Source organism: Hemibagrus wyckioides, linkage group LG01 (genome assembly GCF_019097595.1).
Source record: "Hemibagrus wyckioides isolate EC202008001 linkage group LG01, SWU_Hwy_1.0, whole genome shotgun sequence".
Taxonomy (NCBI): Eukaryota; Metazoa; Chordata; class Actinopteri; order Siluriformes; family Bagridae; genus Hemibagrus; species Hemibagrus wyckioides.
Window position 1 is genome coordinate 23786867 of NC_080710.1, and position 20390 is coordinate 23807256.

The 20390-nt window shown below is 38.2% G+C and overlaps 1 protein-coding gene across 2 annotated transcripts in view; it reads left to right on the forward strand.

The window, feature by feature from the left end:
• xylb (xylulokinase homolog (H. influenzae)) overlaps nt 1-20390 on the forward strand; it is a 55159-nt gene that overhangs the window by 28451 nt on the left and 6318 nt on the right. For both annotated transcript variants that reach the window (XR_009205852.1, XM_058400239.1), the window contains 3 exons: nt 2146-2204; nt 7364-7451; nt 15780-15874. Coding sequence is in view for 1 of the 2 variants with exons in the window: in XM_058400239.1 (XP_058256222.1) it covers nt 2146-2204; nt 7364-7451; nt 15780-15874 (242 nt within the window). In the remaining variant the exon portion in view is untranslated. The remainder of the gene's footprint in view (nt 1-2145; nt 2205-7363; nt 7452-15779; nt 15875-20390) is intronic.

A 20390-nucleotide genomic window follows, 5' to 3' on the forward strand; every position in this document is an offset into this window, starting at 1 on the left:
CACACCGCCTGAAGATAGAAAAGATGTCTGCTTTTTTTGCTCGTAATCAAAAATCACATTTATAGACTTTGTGAATAGAGATATTCATACATTCAAGGCTTCCATCTCTGCAGCTATACAGTATAACCTCAAACTGGCTGTTATATTAACGTGTATTAATGTTTCTGTGTTTGGATGGGAGAAAACATGAACAGCAGTGTTACCAGCAACTTCATAACATTTAAAGCTGCCTTTATTATAAGGAGCTCTGTTATGTTTATTATACAGTGAGAGCTATGTACAGTGTATGGTCTGTTTTTGTTAGCTTTCCTGTCTTTCAGTTAGTCTCTACGCCTACATGGTGGTGCTTTTTTTTCTCCTTCTCAATTCTGACCTTTGATGTACATCAGTCATTGGCGGTCAATGAAAGAGCGTGAACGAGGCAAAAAATCAATCGTGGTTGCTCTTGGTTCTTATTGGCACCCCAAGGCTATGCTGGGTGATGAGATTTAATACAGCACAGGAAGGTATGATGATAATGCACTGCAAGAGGGAGAAATGTCATTGTGGGTTGTGTCCCATTTGCTGTGGCTGTGGTAGGGCATGACACCAGTGTGTGCGTCACAGCTAGAGGTGGTAAAAGTACCCGAAATGCTACTGCTTCCTGAAATGTATATTCTAGGAAACGATGAAGTTGTGCTTCATATACGTCTATCAAGTTCTAAGCTCTAATCTCTCAAATATTAGCTGGCGTGATAAATGATAAAATGCTTATTGCTAGCTGTGACAATACAAACGAACGGTGTACATAGAAATAGTTAGCATCAAGGTAATCTGTCAGATGTGTTAAAGCTAAAAAGTAACTTTTTGACTTTACAAATATATCATTACGGTTAAATTGGAATGAAAATTGAGTGAGTGGAGGTTTATTTTCTTTTGGACTGTAGTAAATAAATAATTCGTAAGTCAAGAATATTTGGTGGAAACAACAAAACTTGTGTAAAGTACAGATGCGTGAAGACTTTGTTCTTTGTTAATTTCCACCTCTAGCCAAAGCTAGGCTTTGATTTTCAGCCATAATGATTCTGTCAGGTTAACTCCTAGTGGATGGCCTACAAACATGACCGCCCTGGACTCCCAAAAGACACAAACTTAACGGTCATATGTCCCCAATCACACCAGTCGGTATAATGAGGACTCGCAAACACACAGTCAATGTGAGGTAATGATGAGTGTTGTACCTGACTTCACCAAGCCTTTTGATCATGTTGGATCTCTCTCTCTCCCACTTTTTGTTTCTGGAATATTGTTTTCTCTCTGTTTTTTTTTTGGTTTTTTTTGCAAATGGCCTGACCTTTTCTGTTTTTGGATAATGTTTTTGCCTTATGATTTGGATTTCTTTGATTGTCTTTGTTTCCATTGAACTCTGTCTGCATTTTCATCAATTTCAGCCCTGCTTTTCTGACAGAGTCGATGGTCAGAAGAAAGAAAGGCTTTTAAAATCTTTTTTAAAAAAGCCATTGCACAGAATAAAAAAAGATACTGACTGCAGCAAATTACCGAGACACTGATTTACTAAGGTTTGCATATGTATAAAAACATCACCTTTCTGAAGTGACACTTTCAGGCATGCTAAATTGCATTGTGAATGCTAAATTAATCAGTGTGCATTCACACTGTCCTACATTTTGCACATTTAGGTAGAATCAGTCCAAATTGCATATTCATAAAGCTAGACATGCAAAACAGACCAGTCCTGTTCATTCCTGTTACTCAAGTGAATCCTCCACAGATCCTGTTAGTAACATCGTGCGTGTTCTTTCTGAAGGTTTTAACATGTTTGCATGTGTTTTTTTTACATGCACAAACCTTTTAGTAAATCAGAACTTGATTTTATTACAGCTTCTTGTGTAACTCTGAGAGCAGTATACGAGCTCTAAATATTCTTTTGAAGCTCAGGTCCTTAAAGACCATTTAGTGCTATAAAAATAGAACAAGGTTGTCATTTTAGCCCATGAGCGAAATAACAAAGCCAGTACATGAGATGTTTAATAGTGTGTGTATGGTTAAAATGTTCAAATGGTGTATCCCTGAGGCCCTGCTTTGCATTTGACATTACTGTAATTACTGTAAAAGTAATTTTTTTTTCTTATTTTTTTACTATAGTACAGGGAACACGAGTTCTGGCGACAGGAGGGGCCTCATCTAACAAGGACATACTTCAGGTATGCAGCAAAACAGCAGACAACTACAAATCGCTTGGTGAATGCACGCTTGTTTTTGACCACACTTAGAATTCTGAACAGCTTTTTGTGTGTTTCTCAGCAATGCTTTGTTTTTCATGAAATTAGAAGGACTTTCTCTAAAAAGCTGCACATTGTGATGTGGTAATGAACAAAAGTGTTCATCTCTCAATCTGTTCAGTGTCAGAATGGTGGAAGGATGCAGAGGCAAATGCTTGCGTTTGCATGCCTATAAATGCAGATTCAGTAAATGGATATTTATTGGTATTTTATTTATGCTTCCTGGTTTGGAGGGCTAGAAAGAGAGAGAGAGAGAGAGAGAGAGAGAGAGATTTGTGCAGGATAGCTAATGCACTTTGTACTTGCACACACAAATCCCAAAGCATTTAACATTACATTATGTTGAACATTATATGATTACAGTACAGAATTTTGTCTTCTTGTTGTTCATGGCTGTGTGACATTATACTATTATAGACACTCTAATATACGAGATAAAATAACTTCAGCTTGGGTGAAATGTATAAAAGGATTTCATCAGATTAAGTTCCATGCGACAATCTTCAGAATTTCAAATTGAATGTAAAGTAAAATTAGCAAATATTTTCTTTTCTTTGGCAGTGAAGGTTATACAGCATATAGGCTTATCTTTTTAGATAGAGTCGAATCCATGGCTGTTTTTTAATGGTTCTGTTATTTATTCATGATATAAATGTACAATATAGCACAATAACATAATACAAAACAAGGTGGATTTTGGAGAGCTGGTATCTCTAGTGTATATGATGTCCAGCTCAGAGATGGTACCCTTAACCCAGACTCATTTCTGAAAAGTGATATATACAGACAGATAGATAAGATAAGATAAGATAAGATAAGATAAGATAAAAAAAACTTGATTGATCCCACAGTGGGGAAATTCAATTGTCACAGCAGTTCAACAGACAATTAACGTGCAGGTTTTTAACCTAAAGATAGAAAGAAAGAGAATTAAAAAGACAGATAGTATAGTATAGTATAGATAGATAGATAGATAGATAGATAGATAGATAGATAGATAGATAGATAGATAGATAGATCAGATAGTATAGATAGATAGATAGATAGATAGATAGATAGATAGATAGATAGATAGATAGATAGATAGATAGATCAGATAGATCAGATAGTATAGATAGTATAGATAGATCAGATAGATAGATAGATAGATAGATCAGATAGATCAGATAGATCAGATAGTATAGATAGATAGATAGATAGATAGATAGATAGATAGATAGATAGATAGATAGATCAACTTCAATTCATCTAAACTACATTCTATTAAGTGATAAGACACATTACCTCTTATTTCTTAATCTGAAAAATGAAATTTAATGCAGATGTCTTTTCAAGTGATTTAGGTTTTTTTTTTTTTTTTACAAATAAGTAGTTAATTTCTAACACTTTAGATATATAATGGAATATTTTGCACTAGTGCATTGCTTTTGCTGTCAAACCACATTAAGCAAACATAGTGTCATTTTTTGTCTCAACACTAAATTGCTTTGGATTGAGATTGAAGCGGGGCCTGCACAATTATGTATACAAAAGTCCCCTGTTTTATTTGGACAGTTGACTGTTCTGTTTTTTTTTTCTTTTTTGGTCAGTTGCGTGTTGTTGCATCATGATTTTGTACGCTAGCAACCTAACAAAAGGCCTGCGTTTCATTTCAGCATTCATATTCTGGAAGGTGTGCGTCAATGTCAATAAAAATCGGATTATAATGGGGCTGGAAAATCTAAAATGCTAAAAAAAAAACAAAAAAGGGTACATGTTAAGATACAGCTGTTTAAGGCAGTCACCTAACCTGGACCCCACTGAGCAACAAGCAAAAAAAAAAAAACAAACCAAAATGGCCGCATTATAGTTCTGACTGAGAGACTTACAATTACTCTGGATAAAAGCAACTAAGCAGTTGGGGGTTAAGAGCTTTGCTCAAGGACTCAGTGGAAGCTCGTTGGTGCTATGATCCCTGTATAGTTCAGCCGATTTTCCATGTGCACGCTTTTTTTTGACAGTATTAACACGTAACGCTGCTTGTGTTTCCCAAGTATGCACATTTAAACCCGGTTTGAGTGTGAGCTAGAATTCTTATTACAAAATATACATTATATGGATAGAGGAGACATGCTGGTGTAACATACACTATATTGCCAAAAGTATTCGCTCACCTGCCTTGACTCTCATATGAACTTAAGTGACATCCCATTCCTAATCCATAGGGTTCAATATGACGTCGGTCCACCCTTTGCAGCTATAACAGCTTCAACTCTTCTGGGAAGGCTGTCCACAAGGTTTAGGAGTGTGTTTATGGGAATTTTTGACCATTCTTCCAGAAGCGCATTTGTGAGGTCACACACTGATGTTGGACGAGAAGGCCTGGATCTCAGTCTCCGCTCTAATTCATCCCAAAGGTGTTCTATCAGGTTGAGGTCAGGACTCTGTGCGGGCCAGTCAAGTTCATCCACACCAGACTCTGTCATCCATGTCTTTATGGACCTTGCTTTGTGCACTGGTGCACAGTCATGTTGGAAGAGGAAGGGGCCAGCTCCAAACTGTTCCCACAAAGTTGGGAGCATGGAATTGTCCAAAATGTCTTGGTATGCTGAAGCATTCAGAGTTCCTTTCACTGGAACTAAGGGGCCAAGCCCAGCTCCTGAAAAACAACCCCACACCATAATCCCCCCTCCACCAAACTTTACACTTGGCACAATGCAGTCAGACAAGTACCATTCTCCTGGCAACCGCCAAACCCAGACTCGTCCATCAGATTGCCAGATGGAGAAGCGCGATTGGTCACTCCAGAGAACGCGTCTCCACTGCTCTAGAGTCCAGTGGTGGCGTGCTTTACACCACTGCATCCGACGCTTTGCATTGCACTTGGTGATGTATGGCTTGGATGCAGCTGCTCGGCCATGGAAACCCATTCCATGAAGCTCTCTGCGCACTGTTCTTCAGCTAATCTGAAGGCCACATGAAGTTTGGAGGTCTGTAGCGATTGACTCTGCAGAAAGTTGGCGACCTCTTCGCACTATGAGCCTCAGCATCCACTGACCCCGCTCCGTCAGTTTACGTGGCCTACCACTTCGTGGCTGAGTTGCTGTCGTTCCCAAACACTTCCACGTTCTTATAATACAGCTGACAGTTGACTGTGGAATATTTAGGAGCGAGGAAATTTCACGACTGGATTTGTTGCACAGGTGGCATCCTATCACAGTTCCACGCTGGAATTCACTGAGCTCCTGAGAGCGACCCATTCTTTCACAAATGTTTGTAAAAACAGTCTGCATGCCTAGGTGCTTGATTTTATACACCTGTGGCCATGGAAGTGATTGGAACACCTGATTCTGATTATTTGGATGGGTGAGTGAATACTTTTGGTAATATAGTGTATCTCACAGATACAGGGTCAATAGTTCAAACCCCAGCCTGTGTTAGCCTGTTGTGATGTCAAAATCCAAGGTGTATTTTCTGCTTTACAGCATAATGTATTCATAGGTTACAGATCCAGCGTGACCCTAACCAGGACGTAAACTCAATTTTTAACCAGTAATTAAAAAAGTCAACCAGTCATATTTTCTCTGCAAAAACGTTGCAACTTATTACTCTTTTTAGGCTGTTTTATTTCAGCAGCACATCACATCACACTTCCATTAACAGCTTAACACAGGCTACAAATTAAATTTCCAGCTTCAGTGCTGCTTTTAGGCTCCACTGTTAACAATGAAACACAACCAATTTATTACCCGGCGCTATTTAATAGCGTATTACACCATGTTGCACTATTTAATGACCTACCAATTTTTAAAACGCACTCATGTGGATGAAATTACTGAATCTGAAAATAAGAGCGCAGCATGGTGTGATAACTCCTTATAGCTTAATAATGGATGAAGGACATAAACATAAACAGAAGCATCTGGGAGGTTTAGTGGGTGTGTTTCCAAAAATGTGTTTGGAGCCTATACTAAACTCAACTACGCTATGCTCTATGCTGTGAAAAGTCTTCCTTTTATTTTCCTTCGTCTTAATGGAACAGAAACACTGTTAACATTTTGTATAAAGTGGAGAGCTGTAAAGTGGAGAGTTTTTTAATCTCACTCCTGCTCCCCTAAGAATTCCTCTTGCAGTTATTTTTTTTATAGTCCTTTAACGCTAAATAGAAATTAAATAAAATCCTTGCACTGTGGCATAGTGAATTCAGTTGTTACAGTTATTACAATTACAACAGTGTGTTAAAGAGCACTTTCAGAGCCACAGGTTGCACAGCACAATCCACATATTTGCTATCTTCTATCCACTGTCTTCACTGTCTATAACTTATCCATCCAATCATCCATCTATGCAACCATCCATCCAATCATCCATCCATCCATCCATCCAGCCATCCAATCATCCATCTATCCAAACTCTAATCATCCATCCATCCATCCATCCATCCATAAGTTCATATTTGATAAGCTCATTTAATAAGCTCAGCATCACTAGGCGTTAGTTTTCAGTACCCAATACCACCTGATGCTTTATTCTTTTAAAAACGTAGTCTGTGTGCTATCCTAACAGAGTTTTAGACTGATGGGTATTCTTAATCTGTGACCTAATGAACCAGCATTGATGTATTCATTGATAGACACTTCAAAGCACTTTTGTACGTCGCTCTGAATAAGAGAGTCTGCTAAATGCCGTAAATGTTAATTCTGCCTTGTTTTTGGGGAGCAGGAGAAAACTAGAGAACCTGAAGGGAACTCGCATGAACACTAAACTGAGCTCAGGATCGAACTGGAGACCCTAGAGCTTTCTGTGTGAGGCTTTCTGCCTTGTCACTGTACTGCTCCAATGACATTATTATAGATTTAAAATTCGGTGATGAAGCACTGCAAAGGACAATTTAGCTTTACACAAAGCAGAAAAGCATGGCAGATACAGTATGTCTGCATGCGTATTGCTGCATGTTGTATAATGATGGTGTACATCAGTAGATCATATTGTATAGAGGCATACATGATGGCATCATCTATGTAAAACAGTTATGTATTCCACCTTTGTGACTGAGATCGTGTCAGGAATATAATGAGCATGACCTCTTCTCAATGACACAGGTTCTGTCTGACGTGTTCAACGCTCCGGTGTACACCATCGACGTGGCCAACTCTGCCTGCCTCGGCTGCGCCTACAGAGCTGTGCATGGTAGGATTATCTCTTGTTATATATGAACAGAGAGCTTATTTCTCTTGATCGTTCTTACTGGAAATAATCAGCAGAACAGCTGTGATATAAATGTCAAATATTTAACACCTGATCAAAACAGTTGTGTGGATAAATGATTACAACGTCTGGGCTTGACGTACAGTTTCATATCTCACCCGTTTGTCTAATTTAGCCTTCATTAGTGTTTATCATCAAACTCTTCTGGGCATCATACATCTCTCTGTGTTATATAGAAGCCCAGAACTGTTTCTTGTGAGCGCATGGTTAGAATTCATGTTAGAGTGCTACGTCTTGTCATGACTGCACTCCAGACAGACTCATCAATCTGATTAGACTAATATGACTTGACGGAGAGTGTCGTTTAAAAGCATCAAGCCTGAGTGAACCATTTGGAGCGTTCACCAAGATCCGCATGTTATACACCCTATTGCTTAATTGCTATAATGGACCAGGGAGCTTTAAATTCTTGAGTAAGTCTGTAATTATTCTTTTATTATTCAGTCTGTTGTTTGCATTTTTTTTTCCTGACAAGGGGTTTGGCAATGCTTTCCCATTTGCATGGAGTGTTAATGTGTCACCCTAAGCTCTCTTGTTATTGCATATAAAAGCTTGCCTGAGAAGCAGCCTTCACTCTTGCTTTTGTACTGCTGATTTCTGAATTCTCTTGAAGCTCTGGTTAATTAAACGGGAAGGAGAAGCAGGCAGGAATTATTTGACGGGGGAAAATGCCATGCCTTTTCTTTAGAGACCGCTGATGCATCTGAACTCATGACCTCCATGTTGTTCCACTGGATGAGTGCTATCACTAGTTGTGTGTGTGTGTGTGTGTGTGTGTTTGCATGTGTCAGTGAGAGAGAGAGAGTGTGTGTGTGTGCTTGCATCACCATATCCCTGTTATTTTGGTATTTTTTAGCTTATATATCATACTATATATTTGTATACAATATTCAGCAAATTCTCAGCATTGCATGCTCTTACCATGCAGTTATGTTTTAATTATTTTCTTAGTATATAATACTGTTTTTCAATATTTTATTACCTGTTTAGCATAAATGGCATCAAGACTGCATTCCTGTTGTTCGTATTAGTGTAATCCACATTAAAAGTTTATTTAGTTTTGTTTTTGGGTCAGTATCATTGAGTCAGTGTTAATGAGTAGGAGTTAAAGTGTTTAATGTCTATAACAATGTAAACAATTCAAAAATACAGATATACAAAACTGTAAGATTCTGTGTACATTTCTACAACCAGCTTCTGTCATTTTAAGATATCGAGCTATAAATGTAAAGATGTTAAAGCACTTTTTTATTCTTGCAAGCCATATCTTTGTGGAAAACCCTTTAACATATCGTCAGCGTCATGCTAATTACATATTTATTACATTTTCGTTTTTGCCAGAATCATCCGATCTAGTAAATCCAAGATTTTGATTCGCCTGTGTAACTATTACATGCAGTCCGATGTCAGAGACCCCCTTTTGCTTTCAATCAAATGGCATTTCAGTGCTTATTGTTAATTACCTGGTGGCAAACAGTAATGAGAGGAAAATGTGCAATACGTGACTATGTATGTTATGCTTTCATCCTGACAAAGGAACCAAATGGTGAAGTGCTGAAATATTCAGTGTGTAACAGAGTGTGACTCTGCAGTCGATTAATCCAAACAGCTTCCTATGAGCTGCAGTGTCTAACATCCTAATCACCGGTTTCATCAGGCACATATAATTACACGTTACATGACTCACTGTAGTGATTCAGAGGAGTTTTAACACGGTTCTGTGGTATTCAATTAAAATTTCTAAAGGTCCAGATAAATTGCTTGCTTACAAAAGTCGGGATAAACAACTAACATGGTTGATTAATTAAAATCGGTCACCTTTTAATGCTGAACCTTAGTGGTTATGTTATGTTTTGTTCTGGGATTTGAGGTTACCATTTCTGACTAGTAGCACAGTGTCTAAACACGAAAACACATTTGTTTTGTTTTTCAATGTGATATGGGGAGAATAAATCCATACTTCTCTATCCCTTTTACTTTTGTTGATGACTTTTTTTTTTAAAATGAGCCATATCATTAGTTTGCTAATCAGACCAGAGAGGATAAAGACTCTGAAAAGTCTGTGAAAACTCTCTCCTTTCTGACTTAATGTTTGTGTTCCATCTCCAACTGAGCCTCATTTATCAGAAGAAGAAGCCTTTATTACTGTCACATATACATTACAGCACAGTAAAATTCTTTCTTCGCATATCCCAACTTTAGAGGTTGGGGCCAGAGCGCAGGGTCAGCCTTGATGCAGAGCCCCTTGAGCAATGAGGGTTAAGGGCCTTGCACAGGGGCAGCTTAGTGGTGCTGGAGCTTGAACCCCAATCATCTGAGCAACAACACAGAGCCTTAACCCCAATCAAATTGAATATAACCAAATTTATTCGTCAACTGTTAACCTGAAGCTTTATATAGTGAAGGTGAAAATCCAGATAGTTAGTTAGGACTCAAACCTTTTCCAGCATTACAGTGCTCCCATGCACAAAGCAAGCTCCAGGAAGACAAGGTTTGCCATGGTTGATGTATAAGAACTCAGGTGTCCTGCACTTGAGCCCTGACTTCAACCTCACTGAACACTTTTGGGATGAATTAGAATGCTGCTTGCATGCCAGGCTTCCTCACCCAGCATCACTGCATGAGTTCATTAATTCTCTCGTGGCTGAATGAGCAAATCCCCAAAGCCATGCTCCAAAATCTAGGGAAAAGCCTTCCCAGAAGAGTGGAGGTTATTTTAAAAGAAAAGGGGGAACTTCTCCATATTAACAGCCCATGGTTTTAAGCTAGGATGTAAAACAAGCACAAGTGGGTGGAATGGTCAGATATCCACATACCTTTGGTTGTACAGTGTATAAGAGACACACTAATGTGCACCTTAATTGATTGGCCTCAACTGTATAATAACCAACAATAAAATTATTATATATGAATGTGAGTGTTTAAAAATCAGTTGTTTGATTATACTTACTTGAGAGAAAGTGATCTAAAATGAATGAAGACAAATAACTATTTATCGAATTCTGACAAAAATGTATCCCTTTAAAAAAAATTAAGAGTAAGTGTGCGTCATTGCTGACTCCTTGCATTGGCTGAGCTGAATTAATGGAAGAATTACTGATTTTTGAAGCGAGCTTTTAGTCATTTTGTCACTTTCAGCTTTGAGCTTTGCCTTCTTATGGTGTTTTGCAGGTGTCACTAAATGTAAATCAGCTTTGCAGTGAATATGCCTCGAAATATACAGGTGATTGGCAATTGGCTTTTTGTAAACTTTTGCAAATCTGACTCTTTAGTTCAGTGTGGCCTGTAAAAACATTTCCACAGAATTTTACTAAAAGGCCCACTGTTCCTGTTGGATTAATTCAGCAGCAGCACATCTCTAGTTTCTGAACATTTGGGGGAAAATGGCCTTTAGAGACATTAGAGACAGCGAATTGATATTAAGGACTGAGTCTCTGCCATTAGCTAAAACCTCAGATGGATGACACATCAACTTAATCATGCCTTCTCTGGATCCTTGCTCTAATTTCTCATCTGGTCTTATCATAATCCAGTCGCACAGACGCGAGACGAGGCTGATGAGGGCCCTCAGGGCATTAATTAAAAGCTAAAGCAGACCCTAGGTTTGAAATGATCGTGGCCTACATGAGCAATGGAGAATGGTGTTCAGGTTGGCACAAGTGCACTTTTATTATATTCGTCACTCGGTTTTATTCATTCGTGTTATTTATTCATTTCTGCTGTGGCCATCAGCAGTGCAGAATAGAGATGGGTGTCAGTGGTTCATCATCATAAACCACTGTCTCAATTTCTCCTTGACTTGATTGCATTAGTATCAGTATTGCTCTTGTGTCAGCTTTAATGGCTAGAAAGACAGATGGGGGATATTGAGGAGAGTGAAGGTTCTCGCTGTTGAGTGCCCCCGTCTCTGAATCGGTTCTGCTTTCATTAATGTAACCAAATCTCATAGGGCTCCTAGTCCTAAACAACATGAAGTGTCTGGAGGTGTAATCTCTGATAGAAATGACTTATTATGAACTCTAGTTCGCTCTAGTTCAGACAGTAACCTGAGGTGTGTGTGTGTGTGTCGCCAATTGTGTCAGTTGCCATTTGCACAGTTTTAGTGTCTACCATTACAGAATACATCACTCTGGACTATATGTACACAGAGACAGAAATGTCCGTCACTCTCCAGTGGACCTACTTAAAACAACGAATGGTCTGAAGGCTGTGATTTGATTCTGTATGTTGGCATATATTCTTTTAAAGCAGTAAGTCTAGGGAATATGTTGACAGTGGGTTCTTGACAGCTTTCTGCAATAGCCACTATCATTTCAGTTATAGTATGCCACACCTGCCACCGAATCGAACAATGTCTTATCATCCTGACAAAATAAAAGGCTTAAAGTTTAAATAGAGCTTGTTTTCACCTGTGTATGACATCTTATTGCTAACTACCATTTGCAACTTGATATCAGGCTGTGGGTCAGCAATTTTTTTTACCTCCTCCCCTTGGCAGCGAGAGAATTAGGCTATACATTGGAGGATACTGAGAAACAAGCATTTTTGGAGCTTTCTATCTCTCTAACACACACACACACACACACACACACACACAAAAGTTGCCTTCATATGCACAAAGCCTGCTCATTTTCACTCTATTATATTTTGTTATACTTTTTTAGTATACTGCATATTGCCTTGTACATTATATTGTCTTTCTAGAGATGTACAAACAGCTCTAAACCAGCAGTTCTGTTTTTTATGTGGACTTCAAGTGAAAACTAATTATAATCAAGTCTTCACATCATTAATTATATAAATAAAACTATAATAAGCAAGAAAAATGATCATACATTGACTATAAACAATAATACATTCTTTTTCAATTGCAGAAATAAGGGATAAGTCACACTTTGCTTGATGTTAGGTAGCTTAATTAGTGGTTATCTCAGGGCTATCAGAATTAATTTTCACAGTATTTTTTATTTAGACTAAAGAAAAGGGCATTTGAAGATATGAAATTCTGTGTATTATTCTGTTAATATGCTATGAAGCCTCAGATATCTCACTCACACTAGTGTTTTAGTCCTGCACAGTGTTTATAATAATGATGTATTAACTGAATTTAAAATAAATGTAAATTGCTGTGAAAAGCTCCCTAACTTTTCTGCATTTTTACACTGAATGTCATCAGATCTTCAACGTAATACTGCGTAAAAGGGATCTTGAGTGAACAAAGTGAATTTGATATGCAACGCCCACTGCCCATTTATGAGAAGTAATTTCCCCTTTAGACTCAAGAACTAGTTGCTAGTTATAACTGCGCTTTAGCTTCAGCTCATTGACACATGCTCCTCTAGAATTCTCTGATACAGATACGAATTCATAGTTCCTACAGTAATGGTATGACATCCAGGCCCCAGAGCATCCCTAAACCATAACACTCCCACTACCGTGCTTGACTCTTGGTATAAGGTTCTTATTGTGAAATTCAGTATCCAGCCATAACAAGGCCCACGTAGGCCAAAAGTTCCATATTTTTGATTCATTTGTCCACAGAACTTTGTTTCAGCACTCTTAAGGATCAGGTGCTTCTTGACAACAAACTTAAGACAAGCATTCATGGCCTTGCTATTAAGTAATTAGGAAGAAACTGATGCTTTAGTATCTTCTATTCTACCAGGAGAGTGGCACTTTTTTACACCTGAAGATGGCATAATTGATACATTACATAGAAGAAATGAAAAAAATTGTCATTTTTCCTGCTATGACTAAATTATAGTACTCTTTCTAAATTATAGCACTATAAACAACAATAAAACCTGACCATTACAATGTGATTATATGCACATTTTCAGAAATTCTATTGGGGGCAAATAGCTTTTTTTTCCCCCTAGTTCTGAGCAGTCTAACATCATCTCTTGAAAGTGTAGAAGTTGCAGCATGCACCTGTTTAAGCCTTCCCTGTGGCTGATACTCAGATGCTGTTATGTTGATAAAGAGTCTACACCGCCGTTATGTTATAAACTCTCTGGTGAAAAGGAAGCCATTTTGAATGCAGCCTTAGTGTGCAAATTATTCCTCCATGCACGAGCTAGATGGCAGGGTTTTTATGTGAAGATGTTATATTGAGATAAATACCATTTGACTATAAAATGTTATTGTGTGTAGTCTAAAATTACTAGAAGCATAAAATTTGGTGATAAAATTTGGATATTGCCTCCTTGTGAATTTCCTGCATAAGGGTGTTCCACTACTAATGTTTGCTCTGTCTGTGGCAGCATTTGAGGATAACTAGGCTCATTAATATTCAAAGGCATTTCAATACTAACTCATTAATATCAAAATGCATTTTAGCACCAAAGCAAATGCAATTTTAGAGGACTTTTCAGCAGTAATGATTGTATGCAGCACTACAATTAACAGTTAACAACCTGCACTGAATCTAGCTAGTTAATGACATTAAGCAGACTTTTCCTAACTAACAAGCTGGCGGCCTGGATCAAGGTCAAGGTTGCCAGAACTTCTTGTAGGGAAAAAAAATATCAACCTAATGACTGCTCAAAATTAACCTAATTGTCAAAACAAACAAATAAATCAATAAATAAACAAGGTCAAAGTTAAAATCTGACCTTCAAATCTGATCTGGGGGCAGTGGTGGTTCAAGTGGTTAAGTCTCTTGGTTGTTGACCAGAAGATCGGGGTTCAAGCCCCGTGCAGCGCCAAGTTGTCAACCAACCCCCCACCCTTCAGGGGTGCTGCATCATGGCTGACCCTGTGCTCTCACCCCAATCCTCCAAGGATGGGATATGTGAAGGAAGGATTTCACTGTGCAATAATGTGTATATGTGACAATAAAGGCTACTTAAACATTTTTTAAATTAAACTCCAAAATCACTGTAATGCATTAATTCAGCTTCACTATCCTGGTCAGGGTTGCAGTGAATCCAGAGTCCATCACGGAAACACTTGGTATGTTGTAGGACTACACTCACGCTCAGGACTTGACTTTTCATCACAGGGCATGACTGCAATAGATAAAAGTATTTTTAAATATGTAACACTGATGTAATTAATGTTCGTTAATGTCCACAGAACATCCAAATTATGATGAACAGCTCAAATTAAAAGCATGGATTTGGCTTGGCAGGCCTGGCTTGGTGGTATCACAGAGAGCGTGGGACATGGATGTAAATATTTTATAGCAAGACAGCCTGGCTGGGACCTTTGAAGATAAATTTTGAAAAGCTAATAAGCTGTGATAATAAATTCTGGTCAAATTAAATATTGGTTCTGTAAAAATTGGTTAATTATTAATTGGTTAGCCTCCGCATACAGTCAGTTTACTTTAGCTTAACTGTTTCTGTAGATTACTGTAGAGGAGTACCAATATTTCGTGATCATTTTGCATAGTAGCTGTTGTGTACAAATATGATCGTCACTTCCTTTATTTGTTTTTCTTTCTGTCTGTCTTTATTTATTTTTAATCTTGGGTAATGCTTTTACGTTAAACCTTTTTTATTAACCTGAATTAGTTATTAGTGGCAGTGACGTCTGTGCTTATTCATCTGAATGAATACACCACACCCTCTGACTTGCTGTTATAGATACTGCTGGTTTCGGATAATTACTGCCCCACTGCATCGTCTTGCATTTCCACATGAACACTTTCCTTTACTGTTTACTGCTGACGGTGCTGCTTTTATATTCTGTTGCTCCTGAAAGGAAATGAATCATGGTTCAGCATGACTGAATTAACTCGTACCTCCACCAGATCGATCTCATTCCTCATCCGAGTTTATTCTATTTCTTTCGGTCATTCTGGTATTCAATCGATATGGCATGATGGGCACATGATTTATGTTTTCAAGGTGTTTCACTTTCAGCTTGACCTGTCAGTTGCATATTTCTCGCTTTACTCGACATGACCTGGCTGGTTGTTTGGTTTATAAAACATTGACATGTCATCCAAATCATGACTGAAAATGAAGACGCTTTCCAGTACAGGGATCAGGCTTCTCTTCCACTATTCATCACTATGTAGCCTCGGTTTTCCAGGTGCACTTTAAATCCTCACCTCCACTATACTATTTTCCAAATTTCATTTCCGTTACTACCAGTGAGCAGAGAAAAATGCTGGATATACCAAAGGTCAACTAACACACAAAAGGAAGCCGAACGTGAAGACATGAGCTGTTTGAAAAAGCATGTAAAGCCTCTGTGCACTTTTCTAATGCTTTGCTTTTTTATTGCTGATTTTTTCCCAAGGACTTGCCGCTGAAATGGGAATGTCATATGCAGAGGCAGTGAGTAAAGCCCCAGGAGCACAGCTCGCAGTGAGACCAACCCCAGGAGCTGAAAAGGTATGCCAATACATCCAGTATCACACACCAGCTCAATTGCCAGCTTTAGATCAACTAAAAATTCAATTCACATATTGATCCAATGGATGAATTTAATTGAAGTTGTTCTGTATGAAAGATTGCTTTGCACTTTGGCCAGTATATTCACTGTTAGACGGTTATTATGCATACATATTTACTATATGACCTACATTTTAGGAGCCTTTGAGGGCTGATATAATACAATACAAAACAATTTGCTTCATAACTGGATTGAATAAACATTTAATATGCAAGTATAGAAAAATAGCCATAACATTTTTGTTTTGATCTCATTTAAGACATACATACATTTTACACAGTTTTTTAATGGTCTCTTTCATAAAATGAAATGAAACATAAAGTTGGTGCAGCTTGACGTTATATATTCTTTCTTTCATCAGTATACTTCATCTTGTAGTATATGTGGTGGTCTGGGACAAACCCAGAGTGGATGATGCTTTGGCATCCATAAATAAAGCATAAAGCAAAGCATAAAATGCATAAAGCAAAGAAATTTATTTATTGGAGGAATCCAATGTTAGAACTAGCTGGAGATTCAAGCAAATGGAAAGATATTCTGAGAACAATGCAGTGGAACGAATTTTCACCTTAAGAATTGAAATTTTGCAAGAAATATGCATCGCCATACGACATATTTTCGCCATACAAACGAACCAAACAGAACCGAATGGCGGCTAAGTTGCACGTACGTCCGGGAACCATTCAAAACCTGTTTGCATCAGTGGATAGCCAAGCAGAGCCAACCCGAAGTATGTTTATGAGTTTTACGAATGTTTTTTTCAGTCAGTGAAAGCTGTTTCGAAAGCTGTTTCAACCCACTATATCAACTATTATCATACCTTCAAAAGCTACGTGATTTTTCGGGTGTTTTTTTGTTGACAGATGGGTGGCATGGGTGGTCTGTTCTATTTTTAGCCCAAGCTTGGTGGCACGACTTCCTGTAAGGACCCTTGACATGGAATGCTTGGCTTGGGACAGTTCTTTGTAAGCAGCCATACAGTTTACTTATGCTTCATATTGGTAATATGTTTGTGTGGCTGGAACGGATTATCTGCATTTACATTATTTCTTATAGGAAAATTCATTTTGCAATAAAGATTTTTGCCTTAAGAACTCGCCTCCAGAACGAATTATATTTGCATGCTGAGGTTCCACTGTATATATTTATGCAGTACACACATCCAAATGTCTGAGAATTTTCATTACAAATTATATCATTGACAACGACTTGAGTGAAAAGTAGAATCTTGATACATGAATTTCGGCTCAATTTCTTGAGTTCCTCTTTTTGCTTTAATGACAGTGTGCACTCGAAGCTGGCACGGACTGTGCAGATTGTACAAAACCTTATGATCCATTCTAGATCAAATCCACACTCTTCTACAGAAGAGATTGGTCATGAGGAAAATCTGACCTTTTGTACAAAGCGCTTAAAATGGTCAAAATTACAAACCTGATTATAGTATTATAGTAGTATAGCTGAATGATTACACTGCTTCAGTTCACACAATCACAGAACCCACGCTGAATTACAAATAATATGCTCCTATAGTGTAATCTAGCCTGTTAAAAAGAAGGTATGGTGAACACCCACATGGGAAGACTATGCTGCAGCAGACTTGTGAAGTGTAGCTTTATGATCCATTAAGGACGGATTTTTGCTGTTGATGATGATGAGGATGAGGATGAGAACAGTAATAATATTAATTCTAATAATGGCATGCTAATGGTTTGACCACTTCAGTGATTTAATTATATCAGGAAAGAATGCTTGTGCAGATCATTAGCAAAGGCTCATTTCAGAACTATAAAAGAAAATCAAAGACTGATGTTTGTGGTCATGAAACAGATCTGCTGCATTAACATATTAACCACACATTAACTTAGATACTAGGATAACCCACTTTGTATCAGGCAGCACGGTTTATTTAATGCCTCTGCTTTAATTAGCTTGTATCACTTCTCCATTTCTTCGAACTTCTTTTCTGAACACGATCTGCAATGTTTTGCTATTCTGATCATGTTTTCCTGTTTGTGACTGCTGTTGAGATCTGCAGTGTGTTTTGATGGAGTGATGGCTTCATTGGGCGAATTACTAAAATGAACAGTTTTTTTTTTTTTTGTCATATTTCTGGAACAGCATGACAGGTTAACTTAAACATCATTATGCATGAGGTTGCCTCTGACAGCTCAACAGCAAACATTGGAATTGTTTTTTATTGTTTGGAGCTGCTGCTTTGTCTTCTTGCATTTCTGAAGGTCAGTCCTTCTGTTCAATAGAATGGAGTTTCGTTCTTTATGTGGATGTCAGAAACGTAGCAGTCCACTGATGGATCTGCTGTATGGCTCGTGTTAACCATGTCGTTGAAGCTATTCCTGTCACCATGTGCTATGATTAGTTTCCTGTGTGAGCAGCCAAAGAAAACGTGGCTGCTCTGAATTTCCATAAGGAGTAATGTATTTGTCAGGGTTTTGTTTTCTCGTCAAAATTCATTTCAGTTTCACTGGTATAGCTCTTTTAATAGTAGATATTGTCCCAAAGTAGGTTTACATGTATTCAGATGTAGAATTAGATTCTAAATGAGCAGCCCAGAGGCGATAATGGCAAATAAAAAAAAAAAACCCTCCTGAGAAACCTTCAGAGGAACTCAAAAAATAAATTCCTTCCCTTCATGCTGACACCAGATTAGAAATATTTGCTTTCTAAAATAGGATATTACATTCAGGTTGTAATAAATGTGTAGAAATCATGTTATATTTCAAATAGGAATCCAAGAGAAACAACACTGACAAAATGTGAAATCAGAAGTCTGTGATTTCTTCACTTCAAGTTAAAAAAAATCTTCCCCATTTCAATATGTTGTTTACAATGACCAGCTTTATGAACGAGATCTTTTTAAATAACTCACTGTGATTAGTAAAATTAATACACAGCCAGTGGCATTTCTAGGCCATTTTGCTCACCTTTATTTCTTCTTGGCTGCTATTGCAGTTTTACTTTCTTGCCAGCTATTTTTCTAGTGACAATCAGGCCTTATTCCACTTCCATCCATTTTAGCTAAATGAAAACAAAACCGCCTTCTGGTCCACATGGGAGACTTGGTCCACTGCCTCAAGAGGTTCGCCAAGAAAATGTGTTTTTACCTTCTTTTGAGTGTGGCTTTGGCACTGTAATCAGGCTATATGCAATGTAAGTATTCCCCACTTTGTGTGTGCACTTTGAGAGGGGCCAAGCCATCCCAAAAACCTGCCAGTGCTTCCAGCTCAGATGAATACAGTACTGCTTTCCTGTGACATTCACCTGCATGCCTTTCAGTCATTTAAAATACAGAGGCACAATGTTTAAAATAAAAATAACAAGATATGTGTTTCATAATCACTCTTGAATAACACAAGATGCCCGACAATAATAATAATATGGATCCTTTTAAAATCTGGGATATTGGGCAGAAAGGCCACGTTACAGACTATAAATATAGAAAGATAGGCAATGCGCTTCTAAATTTAATGTGAAGACGCAGTGAATATTTCCTCTTCAGGAAAAGGTTTGCTGCTTTGTGCACTCTGACTCTGCTGATGCTGCTGCCCACTGCTGCTGCACACTGATTTGCTTCCTTATTGATTCATTAACTGTACAGTTTCTAAGAATACACCGAGCCTCCATGCGGTGTGCATTATTTAACATGATACATAAATAACAATGTGAGATTCAATCCATGCCTGGATACACTCTACAGTATGGAGTAGCAATTGGCATTGGCTGCGAGAGGTGTAAATTGGAAATGTCATTTTCTCACAGTTCGCTGCATTTGCCGTTGACTGGTTTTATTTTTTAATGCTGGAAAGGCATAGCCGCCTCAGTTCACCCGAGCCTGAACCTGCTCCTTGAGCCAGAGAGCGATAAAAATGGGCCCCATTGTTCTCGAGCATTTGATTAATCATCATAATATCATTACAGAATGTTCTGAAACCTATGGGGAAAATGAGTTGCTGTTATTAATTTGCCTCACTTTGCTGTGTCCTACTTCAGCTCGGCAGTGGAGCCAGTAGAGTGCATGCCACTCCAAGCTCCCTTTTGATGAAGGGTTCTCTTTGATATTTAATGGCGTTGACGTTCTCAGTTACATGTTGAAGTCCGGTCGACACGAAAGCGAGTGCTGGCGTTTTCAGGAGTCGTATTTCTGATTTCGCACTGGGATGTCGAGAGCTGTGCAGAGAGCACTCCTATTTGATTTGTGCGAAGGAACACGCCTCTTGAAAAATATTGGCAGGTTTAAGGAGTTTTCTAGTGATATTCTTTTGTCTAAGCTTGGTACTTTTGGAAAGATGGTGCTGTCTGCCAGGAGTTATTTGCTATCTTCAACAAAGCACAGCGAGACTGGCTCATGTGCAAGGTTCTCTTTGAAGGAAAGATTACTGTTTATTGCTTTTTTAAGAAAAGTAATCCATAGGAGGTAAATATGCAGAACAGAAC